This window comes from Trichechus manatus, unplaced genomic scaffold, assembly GCF_000243295.1.
Source record: "Trichechus manatus latirostris isolate Lorelei unplaced genomic scaffold, TriManLat1.0 scaffold00104, whole genome shotgun sequence".
NCBI lineage: Eukaryota > Metazoa > Chordata > Mammalia > Sirenia > Trichechidae > Trichechus > Trichechus manatus.
In genome coordinates, this window is record NW_004444040.1 from 1,729,406 (window position 1) to 1,744,276 (window position 14,871).

The following is a 14,871-nucleotide window of genomic DNA, read 5'->3' on the forward strand; positions in this document are numbered from 1 at the left end:
TGCCCACTGCTGCTACCAGATATGCACAGGGGGCAATCCTCTGAGCCCCAGACACATGCTTCCAGCTGGTATCATCATGGACCCTTGCCAGTCACCAAATGCCCAAGCCAGAAACACTGCACCTTCTCCGCTCCATCAAATCAACCCCATGTCCTGCCATCTGGAATTCTGCTTCCCTCCATCCTCATCACACCATCTCTGCCCTGGTCCAGGGTACAACCCTCCCATATGTATAAAAGGTCCACACAGTAGACAGATATCATAGTTTTCCACAAATAACACGCCCACATAAATAACACACCCACACACATAACACACACACCTAGGAAAATAATATGCAAGAGGGTTGCACGATTGGCAAAAAAACAACCCATGCATTATCTGTGTAAAACTACTACTATTATCTGTTCAAAACTTCCGCTCTGACCCTACCATGTGTCTGTCTTCAGTCTTTCATTTGGCTCCTCAGCAGCTTTTATCTGATAGTCACAGGGCCCATCACTCTCAGCCCTGATCTCCCCAGGCAGACACTCTGCCAGCAGCCATGACTCCCCAGGCCCCAGCCCTCTCACCTCTCTGGTCCTCTGCATATGCTGTTCCTGGAACAGTTCTGCGAGTCCCTGGCCACACAGCAGTGCAAAAGCCTCTTGGTTCTGCCGTCTTCCCCACCAGACTGCATGGTGTACTACTGGGCCAGCATCGACCGGGAGGGACTGGAGATGACAGCCCACAGGTGGCACTCAACAAAGGGGGGCCCTTTTATTCCATTTCCCCTCCCCGGGGCCCTGAGGCAGCCTTCAGAGGCTGGGGTGGGGCAGCAGGGATGGAGGTGGCACGTAGAAGCATAGAAACAGGAGCTTTATTCTCTAATGTGCATACAGCGAATTCCTTACACAATCAAGGAAATGGTTTCTCTTTCAGGCATGGACTCTTTTATCAAAAGAAAATCTGTCCTGCTTAGTCCCACCCTGGGGGAAGCTGCCCTGAGCAGTGTTCCCTACCAAAGCAAAAGGCTAATGGGGAGAAGGGTGGTCACACACCAATAAACCCCACCATGCCCAGATGCCCCAGGCCTGTCTGGCAGTTGTGAGAGGGCGCAGCACAGAGCAATACCCCAAAGACACCCACACCTCCCCACACAGCCAACAGAGCCAGCCTGGGAGGACGGCGAGGGACGAGCGAAGGGGCGTGGCCAGGGCCTGCCAGTTGGGGGCCTCAGTGCTCTGCATCCATGGCATCCAGGTATTTGGCTTCAATGATTCGGGGCAGCAGGTTGTAGCTGGGTGAGGGGAGGAGCAGAAGGATGAGCATTGGGTCAGAAAAGGAGAAGGCAGTAGGCGTGCCCCCCCAAGCCCACCCACAGGCCAAGGTGGGCCCCTCCTGCCCACTGCAACCCCCAGCCTGCCCACTCTCCCACCCATAGGGCCAGGCTGGGCCCTCCTGCCTGCCGTCTGCCCGTCTGTACCGGATGGGAACCATGATAATCATGATGAGGGGAAAGATCATCTTCATGTAGGGCAGGGGACTCATGCCAAAGACACAGAGCAGCAGCAGCTGCAGGACCTGCAGGCCTGTGAAGTAGTGGATCTGCCTCTGGGGCACTCTCCGGATGTAGTGCGTGGGTGGGTATGCAGTCTGTGGGTGGCAGGGAGAAGGTGTGGCGAGGTGTGGGGCTGTACCCCCCACACTCCCTCCAGGGCCAGGCACCCACCTGCTCCTTGAGCAGCAGGGCCACTCGCTCGAAGAGCTGGTTGCAGTCGATGGAGGTGAGGGCGATGTAGAGGAAGAGGCCGTAGAGCACGGGCTTGGGGATCCACTGCAGCGGGAAGGGCAGCAGGAGCAGCGAGAGGCCCACCAGGATGCTGGCGCCCAGTGAGGTCAACCGCGTCTCCTTCACACTCACGATCCTGCATGGTCCCAGGGCAGCGGGTCACGTCTGGGTCCTGCTCCTGAGCCACATCCCTGTGGCTCCCACCCCAGATCTCACACTCACGTCTCATAAATGTGCCCGTGCTCCACACGCTCCTCCACAAACGCCAGGGCCCGCACATGCAGCGGGGAGTGGGGGTAGGCGGCGTGGATCCAGGGCAGCCCGAACAGAGATAGCCCGGTGTTGATGAGAGCGATGAGCAGGAGGTCCCAGTGGTAGGCAGTGCCCTTCACCAGCCTGCGGCAGATGGCGGCCCATGTGGGCACGGTCTCGTTGGCCCCCTGCAGGGCTGGGCACCCCCTCCCGCTCCAGCTCCAGTGAGGTACCTGTTCTCTGGTGCATTAGCCAAGGCAGCCACCAGGTTCTGCTCGATGAAGAAGAGCATGGAGAGCAGGAAGCCGAGGCCCATGGCACTGCTGATGGCCTCCGGGGACAGCAAGTCCATCTGGGCCATCTCAAACAGATTCTCTCTGGGGTTGTAGCGGAACTTGGACACTGCAGCGGGGCACAAGTTCCTGCTCAGTCCTGACCCCTCCCAGAGAGCCCACCACCCACCTGCTCCTAACTCACTCTCTATTTCCTGGAAGCCGTAGGAGGCAATGAGGGAGAAGGTGAGCACCGCGATGGGCAGGGCCAGGTCTGACAGGATCTCCCGCACGTAGGGGTGCAGGTAGGGGCTGGAGACAAAGGGAGATGTCAGCCTCGGTCTGGGGGCTGTGGGTCCCTCTCGCTACCCCTAGGCCCCCTCACCGCCTCCTGAACTGGTAGAGGGTGTAGCCCAGCCAGAGTGTGCCCAGCATGATGAGGAGACTGAGCACAGCAGTGTCCCGGCCCGTGTGCACATGGCTGGCCTCTGTTGTCAGCTCCGGCAGTCTGGTCAGGAGGCTGGTGTTGAGGTCGGCATGGAGGCTGGTGTTGAGGTCGGCGTGGAGGCTGGTGTTGGGGCCCAGCAGGCTCACCAGGGATGCAGTCTTCCCCGTGTAGTAGTCGTCCAAGTGGTGGCCATAGTAGTACTTCCTGAAGACTGTGGATACAGGTCACCCGACGGGCCTCAGCTATCTGGGCTCTGGGAGGTTGGGGCCCAGCTTCCTCCTGGATGTGGAGTGGGGCGCCCTGCGGGGAGGGTGGGGGCCCTGAGGGGAGGTGGGTGGGATCCTGGGGGGAGGGAGAGAGGAGCCCTGAGGGTAGGTGGGGAGGCCTGCAGGAACGGTGAGGCCCCTCAGGAGAGGTGGGCGGACCTTTGGGGAGGGGGACGGGGGTCCTGAGGGGAGGTGGGGGAGGGAGGCAGGGAAGGGAATGGGAGGAAGCTCTAGCCTCCAGTCAGCCAGAACCGTACCCATCTGCTCGTTCAACCCACCACCCCCACAACCCTGCCACTGTCCCTTTTTCCATCCCTGACACCCCATCACACCTGGCCCAGCCTCTGCCCCCATATCTGGTCCTGCCTGGCGCAGCCCTGTCACCCTCCAGGCACACGGGGCCACTACTCTGCCCAGCCACAGCCCCCCTTGATGATAGGAGCAACCTTACAGTGCACCACTCCTGCCTGCCCTGGCCACAGCCCACAGACCCCTCCACCTCAGCTTAGCCCCCAGAGCTGGTGGCGTGGAGCTGCCCGCTGTATACTCACTTTTGACCATGCCCTTGACAGCATCTACCACGAATGTGATGGAGATGAACAGGGCAATGATCTCCTCCGTCGACCTGCCGGGGGTGACATGAGGCACAAGATGGGGGGTGGGGTGTTGTTGAAGGGGGGATGCCCTGAGCCCCTGCACAGCCCCCGGTCTCTGCCTGCCACATACACACCAGGGTCCTGGGCCTTCCCAGTGAACTTGCCCCAGCCCATTGGAGCAGTGACAGGGTGGGGCGTCTCATCCACTCTAGGGTTGCAGGGCCTCAAAGGCTGGCCAGGAGCTGACCAATGCCCAGCCTTGGTATCCCTCCCACTTGAGGGTCCCAGGAACTCAGGGAAGGCCCCATCACCTCTTAAAGAGCTTCATGACCAGGCTGAGGTTGAAGAAGGCATAGAGTCCAAGGAAGAAACTGTTCCACAGGCCTGTCCATGCATAGAAGGCTTTGAAATCCAGCTGGTAGTCGTCACAGATGCCTTGGATCACTGCAGGCAGCAGGCAGGGGTGGGGTCAGGGGGCAGGGCCAGGGACACCGAGCACCACCTCCCCCCTCCGCCCCCACCGCACCGTGGATGTAGAGGGCCAGGGGCGCGGTGGTCAGCAGCACCACCAGTGGCTGCCCAGAGAAGAGCGCGTACAAGAGGCTTCCGATGCTCTGCCCAGCCATGGTCTTCTGCACGTCTGTGGGCATGGGGAGGTCAGGCAGACACCGCAGGCCTGGGCTCAACCCAGCTCCCACCTGTCCGCCCCTAGCTCCTCACCGATGGCTCCTTTTGTGGTCTCATCATTGAGGGACCCAAAGGCGATTGTGGGCAGAAGGCAGGCGAAGTAGAGGAATATTGTGGTGGTGATGTATTTGCCCACAGCGCTGTGATCCCCCATTATGCCTAGGGAGGGAAGGCGGGACAGGGGGCTTGTCACAGATGCAGGACAGGCACCCCTGTTGTCCTGGGGCCTGAAAGGCTAGAGCTTGGGTGGGACACAGGCCATGGGCCCACGCACCTTCCGTAAAGTCCAGCGGGTACACGGGGAACCTCCGCGCGATGTCGTCCCGGATGCCTTTCCCTAAAGAGAGGAAGTCCTTGCGCTGTAGGGGCGGGGTGGGGGGAGGGGAGGACAGAGTGACTAACTGTTAGGTCTGCTGGGCTGCGCCCTTGCCCATGCCCACCTCGCCCCGCACCTGCAGAGGCTTGTGGCTGATGGAGCACGTGCTGTGGTACTTGGTGCTGGACTTGCGCCGACGCTGGCTCACTAAGGTGAGCAGGTGCCTCTGGTGCACCAGGGCCTCCTTGAACTCCTCCACTGTGCGGGTCTCTAGGAGCCTCTGGCGGAAGGTCATGTCCGAGAACATGGTGGCAAATGTGCGACCCACCTCTGTTGCCGTCTTGGTGCTTTTCTGGGGGAGGGGGCAGGAGTCAGGCCCACGCCCCCTGCAGAGTGGAGGACATCTTGCCCTCGCTGTGCACTAATGTCCCTAAGCTTGTGGCAGGTGCTGTCCTCAGAGCGGCAGGCTTTGTCCCCTGCCTCAGTGTCCACCATGTCAGCAGATTACCACAACTACCGTTCATCAAATCTTTTTCTTTATACGGATATTAGTCTTGTCCTAAGCAACAAAAACTTGTGTAATCATGGATAATAAAACCGTAACAATGGAGAAAATGTTTACCCAGCTACCACCTAAAATCTTAAAATCATCAGTGGTACTGCACTGTCTGCTAATTTCCAGAGGGGTTCAGGCCCATCAAGGTCCTGGGTGGTGCAAGTGATTTGTGCTCAACTACTACCTAAAGATTGATGGTTTGAACCCACCCACTGGTGCCATGGAAGAAAGGCCTGGCAATTTACTTCCCTAAAGATTACATCTAAGAAAACCCTAAGGAGCAGTTGTGCTCTAACATACAAGGTCGCCATGAGTCAAAATCAACTTGACGGCGATAGGTTTTTGTTTGTTTTTTCCAGGCCCACTGGGCCTTCTCTCTCCTGTGGGCCACGACTACCCCGTCTGTGAACTCAGCATTCTGCCTCCACACAGCCACCTGGCTTGCTTCTCCAGGCTAGGTCCCCTGGGAGCAGTATCCAGCCCTCTGTGTTGCCTAAAGCTATAGTCCTGGGGCTCAGCCCGCTGTGTGTTCCTGTTATCCTTATAACAGGCTCAATTCCCAAGAAGGAGTCAGTCATGTGTTAGGGCCTGGATGACCTGTCCCAAGGCTCCCAGATACTGCTCCTTCCACTGTTCTAGCCACCGTGCCAGCTGTCACTCCCTATGGCCCACAAGCTGCCACTGCCGTAAAATGCACCTCCTCTCTCATCAGCAGGCTACCCATGTTCACAGCATGTCTATAAAATCCTTGGGAGGATGCAGAAGAATTCCAAGTACTCATGGAGACACTCTGCTCTTAAGGAAGACGAACATAACTCCCACTGCTTAGATGTGGGCTATACATACTGCTTGCTTCCAAATTGTAGAGTACGAAAAGGGGAAGAAGAGTAAATTTTCAGTGGGAAAACCTGACAAACACTATGTCAGCCAAGTGACCAAGGTCAATATCAACAGTCATAAATCATGTTGACAGTATGTATCCTTGATGTGATGTAATTAAAATGACACTTTACCTCTGTGTCTTTTTCTCAAAAACCCATAACCTCCTTTTTATCATAAGAAAAATATCGAACAAATTGCAATAGTGGGACATCCTACAAAATACTTGACCAGCACCCCTCAAAACTGTCAACGTCATCCTGTGGTGAGTAGTGTCTGGGATCTTAAAAGCCTGCGAGCAGCCATCTAATTTACATCTAATGGTCCCATCCCGGCTGGAGCCAAGGAGAAAGAAGAAGATCAAAGACACAAGGGAAAGATTAGTCAAAAGGACTAATGGACCACAACTACCACGACCTCCACCAGACTGAGCCCAGAACAACTAGATGGTGCCAGGTTACCACTACTGACTGCTCTGGCAGGGATGGATCACAATAGAGGGTCCTGGACAGAGCAGGAGAAAGATACAGAACAATATTCAAATTCACACCCACACACACATACACAACAGACCAGGCTTGCTGGTCTAACAGAGACTGGAGAAACCCTGGGAGTGTGGCCCCCAGACACCCTTTTAACTCAGTACTGAAGTCACTCCTGAGGTTCACCCTTCAGCCAAAGATTAGACAGGTATACAGGGCCAACAATAACATATATGAGGGACGTGTTTCGTAGTTCAATCATGTTTATGAGACTAAAGGGCGCACCAGCCCAAAAGCAAAGACAAGAAGGCAGGAAAGGACAGGAAAACTGGATGAATGGAAACAGGGAACCTGGGATGGAGAAGCAGACAGTGTTGACACATTATAGGGTTGGCAACCAATGTCACGAAACACTTTGTGTATTAACTGTTTAATGAGAAACTCATTTGCTATATAAACTTTCATCTACATCACAATTTAAAAGAAAACATATGTCATCAAAAACAAGGCAAGTGTGAGAAACTGCCACAGCCAAGAGGAGCCTAAAGAGACATGACAACTACGAGCAATGTGGTATCCTGGGTGAAATCCTGGAACAGAAAAGGGACATTAGGTGACAACTAAGGAATTCCGACTGTAGTTAAGACTGTAGTCAATAATAATGTATAAATATTAGTTTATTAGTTATAATAAACATGTCATAGTAATTCAAGATGTTAATAGGGAAATCTGGATGCAGGATATATGTAAACTCTGTATGCTCTTCTCATTTTTTCTGTAAATCCAGAATTGTTCTAAAGAATAAAGCCTGTTAAAAAGAAATAAAAGGCTACAGATATGGAAAAAAACTATTTGCAAACCACATATCTGACAAAGAACTGGTTTCTAGAATAATAAAGAACTCTCAAAACTCAACATTAAAAAACGAACAATCCAATTAAAAAATGGACAAAAGACACGAAGAGACATTTCACCTCACAGGATGCAGAGATGACAAATCAGCACATGAAAAGATGTTCAGCATCTTCATCAGCCATTACTCGTTGCCATCACAGAGACCCTATAGGGCAGAATAAAACTGCCCCATAGAGTTTCCAAGGAGCACCTGGTGGATTCGAACTGCTAACCTTTTGGTTTGCAGACGTAGCCCTTAACCACTACGCCACTAGAGTTTCCTCATCAGCCATTAGGTAAATGCAAATGAAAGCCACATGAGATATCACTACACAGCTATCAGAAGGGTTAAAAAAAAAAAAACCCGAAAAACAGGGACAACACAACAGCAAATGGTGAGGATGTGGAGAAACCTCATCTCTCATACACTGCTGGTGGGGATGTAAAATGGTACAGTCACTCTGGAAAACATGTTGGTAGTTGCTTCAAAGGCTAAACAGACACTTGTCATACCATCCAGTAACCACATACCTGGGCAATTATCCCAGAGAAACGGTAATTTATGTCCGTACAAAAACCTGCACAAGGTTGTTCCCAGCAGCTTTATTTGTAATAGCCAAAAACTGAAAACAATCAAAATGTTCCTCAATAGGTGAATGGTTAAACTTTAGTGCTCTGTACCATGACATCCTACGCTGCAATAAACAAGGAACAAATTGATACACGCAACAACTAACTTGAATGGATCTCAAAGGCATTATACGGAGTGAAAACAAGCCAATCGCTAAAAGTCACGTGTATAATTACGTAACATTCTCAAAATGACAAAACTGTAGAGTTGGGAAACACCTTAGCTGTTGCTAGCGGTTTGGGGTGGTGGGGAGAGGAAGATGGTGTGGCTCTACAAGGGTAGCGTGAGAGATTTTGTGGTGATGGAAAATTCTGTACCTTGAATGCAGTGGTACACAAATATATACATGCAGTAAACGACACTGAACTACAATAATAATAATAAATAAAATCCTTGGGAGGGACATTCCCTCAGCAACCCCTCTGCCCAGAGAAAGCCCAAGGAGGGGGACCATGCCAAGCTGTGAATATGAACCAGAGGCAAGGACAGAAGCATCAAGAAGCCAATGGAAGCTTAAGCTTCCATGACTATTAAGTTCTTTTCCTTAAAAGAAGACTCCAGATTGTACAAGCTTCAGGCCCCACAAAAGTCGATACCCCTGACCACACAGGGAGAGTATGGCCCAGGAAGAACTGGGGGTCCTTGAACAGTAAATCATAAAGCCAGCCAACTAGAAGAAAGTTTAGGGTAGGGGGAGGCCAGATAAAGGTCACTATGTTTGAATAATAGTAACAATAAAAGTTTTTTTGTTTTTTATTATTTTTTCAGTCAAGAAGGAAACACAACCTTCTAGGCAACCTCTGTGGAAATCTGAGTTGGAGACCAACATAAGCCGCCGTGGCCGCCCTGATGAGGACACAGCGCGGCAGAGAGGAGGGCCAGCGTGAGAATGAGGCCCTCAGTCCTCTGAAGCCAGGACTGTGGGGCCCTTCAGTGCACAGAAGAAATGCCCCCAAGGAGAGGGCAGGGTAACCTGGAACCCTTCTCCCCAGAAATCAGAACCACCCCAAGGCCCCCACTCACCATCTTGGGTGGGGTCAGCACCAGGATGACAAACCGCACCTCACAGGAATTCTCCCCCCAGTTCTGTGGGCGCACCAGGTGGCTGATGCATACGTGCCGCCGCTGTAGGGACTTCACTGTACAGCTGGCAGGGACAGGAGAGGGCACACAAGACACAGTTGCTACCCATGGGAGGTAGACTGCCCCTGACCCAGAGCCCCCAGCCCCTCCCTCCCCCAAACTAGGTGAGCCATCACGGATGGGAGGGCCAGCCTCGGCAGGGCCCGACGCGACATGTGGCCAATTTTGGTGGCTGTGGTCTTGTAACTCACATGATGCAGAGCCATGACTGCTGGTACTGCACGCCTGTGACGGTGGCTGTGACCCCCTGGATGGTATCTGACAGCAGGTGAACTGGGGACACAGTGGACAGGTAGGGAGGGTCAGCGAGTCAGCAGGCCTACCTCCCTGCTTTCCCTACCTAGGCAGGTGGACATGCCTTACCATTACTCTCCAGGGGGGCCCCAGCGTCAGTGAAGAGCACAGTCATGAGCAGGTCCATGTCGCAGCCAGGCTCAGCGTGGTGGGGGTCCTCGGCGAAGCGGTGCAACATGGCCCGTAACACGTCGTCCAGGGAGGTAGCCGTCTCATTCAGGATGATGCTGGCCTGCGCCAGGAAGCCATCTATGTCGCGGTGTGCGCGGATCTCTTCCTCAAAGTTCTTTAACTTCAGATACTGCAGGGATCCCAGGCACAGAACCACACAGGCACATGAGTGAGACCCACCGTCACTGCCTGGGCCCCTCCGTGGTGGTCCTACCTTGTCCACCACGACCAACACCCCCTTCCAGGGTGTGGCTGGCCCCAGCTGTCCAGCCTCAGACTAGTTTGAAACCCCTGTCTAGGCGGTCCAGGAGGCGTGAGGAGAGGGGAGTGGCATGAGGACTCCCAGGGAAGCACCTACCTCCCCACCCCCCAGGACCAGATGTCTACCCTGCCCTGTGGAGGGGCCACTCACCTTGCGGGAGGTGTGTAGGAGCACGCAGCCACCAGATGCTTCAGTTTCAGCTGGAGGAAAGGGGGGAGTGCTCAGGGTACAACCCCACCTCTCTGGGTCTCTCCTGGTAGAGGGGGGCTGTGCCTGCCCAGACCTCTGCCCGCCCCCAGCCTGTGCCTGCTGTAGTCGCCGTACCAGTCTGCGAGGGCTGCGTGTCCAGGTTGACGTTGACAAAAAAGCGGATGCTCTCGCCAGACACGACGGAGGAGTTGACCGTATCACAGACCTCATCCTCCAGGTTCTCCTCAGGGGCTTCAGATATACAATTCGTGTCACATTTGAGGTAGCCTAGAGCCCCAACCACCACCAAGAGAGGGTCCCAAAGGGACCGGCCATCACTGCTGCATACCAGAGAGAGGAGCCCCAAGCCCAAGGGGGCAGGGGCTCCTGGGCTGTCGTGAGGCGCAGACTCTGAATGATGAGGGAGGCCTCATGGAGACCAGGAAGGGATCCCAGGGCAGCCTCAGGCACATGTGGCCCAGGCCAAATGGCAACCCCATGCCCAGTGATCTCCAACCTTCTTTGGCCGCACTGTTCTGACCACGGGATGCCCACGCACTGCGTACATGATTCAGGTGAGACTGCCTGGCCCTTCCCCTCCCAGAATCCCCAGTTTAGGAGACCCAGACCTGCCCGACTGCCCAGAAGAGGTCCAAGGAAGGCAGAGCCACTGCAGTATCCAGATCTGCCCCCCTACCCTTGGTAGCATGGTGTCATGGAGCCCTTCCCCCTAGTGAGGGCATGTAGGGTGAAGCATCAAGGCTGAGAGCCCCAGACCAGACATCAGACACCCAGGAAGCAGGACAGCCAGAGAAGTAGGGTAAGCCAGGGACCGGCCCGATGAGACTCCAGAAGGAGGCCTTATCTCGGCCCTGCCTTCATCACGCCCCTCCCCCATGGCAGGTAAGGGGCACGTCATGATATCCTTGGGATATGGGACTCGCAGGGCACAGCCTGCTTCCCCCTTCTCGATGCCCCTCAACTTCCGCAACTGCCCCACAGCATGGGCCCCTCCTATAGGAAGACTTCCTGGTAACACGCAAAGGTTCCTCTTCCAGAAGCCCTGCTATGGCTCCTCTGGGGTCAGAGGGTGAGCCAGCCCTGCTAGCCCTGCCCTGACCCCTGGCCCCTGGGGCCCAGTTCCACTTGCCACCTCCATCTCTCACTCCTCAGGCCAGTCGGCCAGTACCCCAAGCATGCCAGCAACCCTGTCCTCCAAGCTAAAGGCTTTCCTTCCTGGAGGGTCTCCTTCAAGGCCCACTTACACCCCTCCTCCTGGGTACTGTTACTAACTCAGTGGGAAAACATCCTGAGAACATACCCCTTCCTCTGGGAAGTCCTCCTAGGCCCCTGACTCACTCCTGGCCCAGCCAGAACCTCCTCTTCCTGACTGTCCTCTGGTTCCCTATGGCTCACCACCTGTGGGTACTCCCAGGATAGGGGCCCTTGCAGCCCAGGGGCCACCAATGCCTGACAAACACCTGTGCAGGGACAGGGAAGGGTCAGTAGCATGCCTACACCTGCCAGGCATGACTCACCCTGACTCACTTCCATTCACACCCGCCAGTTTCCTCTGCACATCCCAGGCCCTGTTGTTCCCCCAATGTCCTGTGCTTGGCCGGGGCCCTTCCTAGTCAGAAGGCGCCAGGCCTCCCACAAGCCCCCACCCCAAGTCTGCACTGCACCCAGAGAACAGCTATTATGTCAAAAGATGTCCTCCTTTGTTTTGTTCTGGAGATCAAGTCTGTCACAAACTCCTTCCTCCCGATTCTGGGCCCGCCGCAACCTGCCCCAGCCTCCCCTCTGCTACCCTCACCAGCATCCACTATTCTCCCACACTACCCCTTCACACTGCTCCCTTTTCTCTCCCTCTACCCTGGGTTGTACCTTTCTTGGCCTTAGCTCTTGGATCCCCTAGTTAAGCACATTCCCAGTTGACACCACCAGGTCCCTGCAGGGCTCCTGTGATGCCATGTCCCCACCACCATCCTACAGCCCAGCCACATCCCTAATCTGCCTACCAGCAGCCTGGCACACAGAGCCTCCATGCTCTGGGGACCCTGGGTAAGAGCACATCACCACTACCACCAAGCACTGTCCCATCAAACTCCTCTCCGATGGTCAGGCCAGCTCATGGGTCTGGGCACAGGACAGGCAACCCACAGCCAGCCCGGAGACATAGCAGGAGAGCTACATGGTGCAAGCAGAGAAAACTGAGTCACGGGGACGTTATGTTCTTTAAGAAGACAACGGCAGCCTTCGCTCACAGGGCTGGGAGGGGAGTGAGGGAAACGGGCATGCACAACACTTAGCCTAAGGCTGGGCAGATAACTAAAGCATTGTAACAGTGAGCCTGAACCATGGAGAGATCATTGCATGGTCCACATAGCCCAGGAGAGGGAACAGCCTGGCCTCCGGAGACCACAGGACCAACAGGGCCCTATGCAGCCTCCTCAGCTGCCCCTCTGTCCATGCTACACCCTCCTGGAGGGTGAGATCCACAGGCATCCCAGCACCAGATGAGAACACACACAATGCCATGGGTACGCAGGTGGGTGGGCCAGGTCCCCTAGAGACTTATGACCAAATATCTCTCTCTCTCCACACACACACACACACACACACACACACACACCTCTGAAAGGTACTCACCTGCATCCTCAAGGAATCCATTCTGGGACATGGTGGCAGAGTTTTCTGCAAGGGAAGCCAAAGAATGTCACCAGCCCATGGACCAGCCCTGGGCAGTCTCCTGTGCCCACCTGCTCCCCACTCCACACGAGCTCTGCTGGTTTCCCTTCCGAGGAGCCCAACCTAGGGCACCCTGGGGAGAAAGAGGAGCAGGGGCCAATACTAGGAAGGGGGGCCAAGGGAATACAGGCAGGGGAAGCCAGCCTGTTGTTAAATTCCTCAGCCCATCTGCTAGGGGCTGCCCAGGTAGGAAAGGCCAGGAGGGGGGCTGTTCTCAGGATGTTTTCCCCACCGAGTTATTAACAGTACCCAGGTTGGAAATGGAGAATGTACTGTTCGAAGGATCCCGATTCGGCGGGGGGACGAGGAACGGTCTCTCTCCCTCGTCCCTCCGCGGCCAAGCCCAGTACCCAGGCGACTGCCTTCTTCCTTCTCCCGGCGCATCTCTCCTCTTACGCCAGGGCCCAGAGCCAGAAACGCTCATCACACGCTCTGCGCACCCCTACTCTGGTGCCCGGGGTCACGCGGGGGCCGACCTGGCAACGGCCTCCTCCCCTCGGCGTCACCACGCCCCGGGCCTCCTGGGAGGCGGAGCCACTGGTCCCGAAGGGATGTGGGGAGAGGGTGGGGGTCTGGGGAGGCATAAGTGCGCGCTCCCTGCTTGGGGCCCCGGATGGTCCGGGATGTTTGCGCCGCGCTGTGCTAGGAAGGAAGCGACAGGAGGGGCCGCGTCCACGAGAGGAAAAGTGCCTCCAGATTCGCAGACTCTGGGAGTCGGGGGACAGGATGCGGGCGGACGCGCAGGGCCAGAGCCTGGGCTGCATCCACAAGGGAGGGGCGGGGCAGTAAAGCTAGCATTCGAGGCTTCAGCGATGGACAGCGGACGAGGGTGGCGAGAGTCCGGAAGGGAGCGGATGGACACCCTACCCCCATCCCCGGCACCCCTCATGCGGATAAAGGGCCGTACACACCCCAGCTCCTGGCCAGGACCCCGAGTTGGATCTCAGGTGTTAAGAGTCGCGGGGCAGAGACTGCCGCTGCTGCGCAGGGGACAGTCAGAGGTCCCGGGGACCGCCGAGAGTGGGTAGGCTCCCCAGCAGTGCCAGGGACGGGAAGGTGCCCGGAAAGGAGGTAAAAAGAAGCTTTCCAAGGGGGCGGCGTGTACAGCTCTAAAGACTCCACAACTTCGCCCCGCCCACCGCCAAGCACCCACCCCTTCACTGGCTACACAATTTGCTCAAAAATCATTAAGAATTTAAAGATGGCGATAGCAAAGCGTTAGATGAAGCGCGCAGGGCCCACGGAGCCGTCGCTGGGCCTTCTGCGTACCCACCCGGGACTCTCCTTCCCTCGCGGCTCAAATCACACCTGGAGGCCCCTGGCGGAGAAGCCACCACAACCCTTTCGCCCACCGTGCCCCCCGGCCTGCGCAGGCCCACGGCATCCTCGTTCGTCCCGGTGCCCCCGACGGCTCCACGTCCCCGCCTAGCACGCCTTAGCCGCGGAGACAGGGGCGGCCTTCCCGCCGCGCCCGCGGGCTCCGGCACCCACCGCATGGCTGGAGATGGAACAAGCGCCTGGTGGCCATGGCCATGGCTCTGGCGATCGGCCGCTAAAGGGCTGCACACAAGCATGCACGCCTGGGATCCGCACCCCGCACTCCAGCCCCACGGGACCCCAAACTTAGTATCCCTGGCGGGAGAACGGCGGGAGCCGGCGACACACCCCCGAGCTGTGCCTGGGTCCTAATGCCACTCAGACGCCCCGCCCTGGCGCAGGGGCAGTGCTGCCGAGGGCGGGGTCGCGTGACTCGTCCCGCGTCCTCACCCGCGCTATGGTCAAACTTTCATTGACTTCTCCCGGGAGCCTGCAGAGACTTCGCCGGACAGTGTAAACCAGGCGCCTTCGGGCCCGCACGCGCCCGCCCAGGCGTCTCCAGTTTAGGGGCTGGAGGGCTGGGCCGGGGGAGTAGACCTATGTGCCCGCGGACCCACTAAGCTGTGTGACTGCGGCCAGGGAGGGTTGCCCTGCGCCAGCTTTATGCGAGCGGCGGGCTCCCTTTCCCCTCCCC

The 14,871-nt window shown here is 56.4% G+C and overlaps 1 protein-coding gene across 1 annotated transcript; it reads right to left on the reverse strand.

Annotated features, from left to right (window-relative positions):
* Positions 1-1,215: 1,215 nt before the first annotated feature.
* Positions 1,216-14,443, reverse strand: SLC4A11 (solute carrier family 4 member 11). The gene is made up of 20 exons (XM_004383025.2): positions 14,352-14,443; positions 12,762-12,806; positions 10,245-10,397; positions 10,071-10,120; positions 9,557-9,788; positions 9,385-9,466; positions 9,074-9,197; positions 4,745-4,960; positions 4,567-4,651; positions 4,326-4,451; positions 4,132-4,245; positions 3,917-4,049; positions 3,561-3,634; positions 2,681-2,954; positions 2,501-2,607; positions 2,257-2,425; positions 1,994-2,167; positions 1,712-1,907; positions 1,466-1,635; positions 1,216-1,279 (listed from the first exon to the last, which is right to left on the reverse strand). Exons 1-20 carry the CDS (start codon positions 14,392-14,394, stop codon positions 1,216-1,218), a joined length of 2,631 nt encoding a protein of 876 aa, XP_004383082.1. The 5' UTR covers positions 14,395-14,443.
* Between the last annotated feature and the right edge of the window lie 428 nt (positions 14,444-14,871).

Bases quoted from the DNA above. Each gene is read 5' to 3' on its own strand.
- SLC4A11 (XM_004383025.2), bottom strand. From the start codon at position 14,394: ATGGCCATGGCCACCAGGCGCTTGTTCCATCTCCAGCCATGCG. The intron at 4,246-4,325 runs GTGAGGAGCTAG...CCATGCCCACAG, and splicing joins GACCACAAAAGGAGCCATCG to ACGTGCAGAAGACCATGGCT. The intron at 2,955-3,560 runs GTGAGTATACAG...CTGTATCCACAG, and splicing joins TGTCAAGGGCATGGTCAAAA to TCTTCAGGAAGTACTACTAT.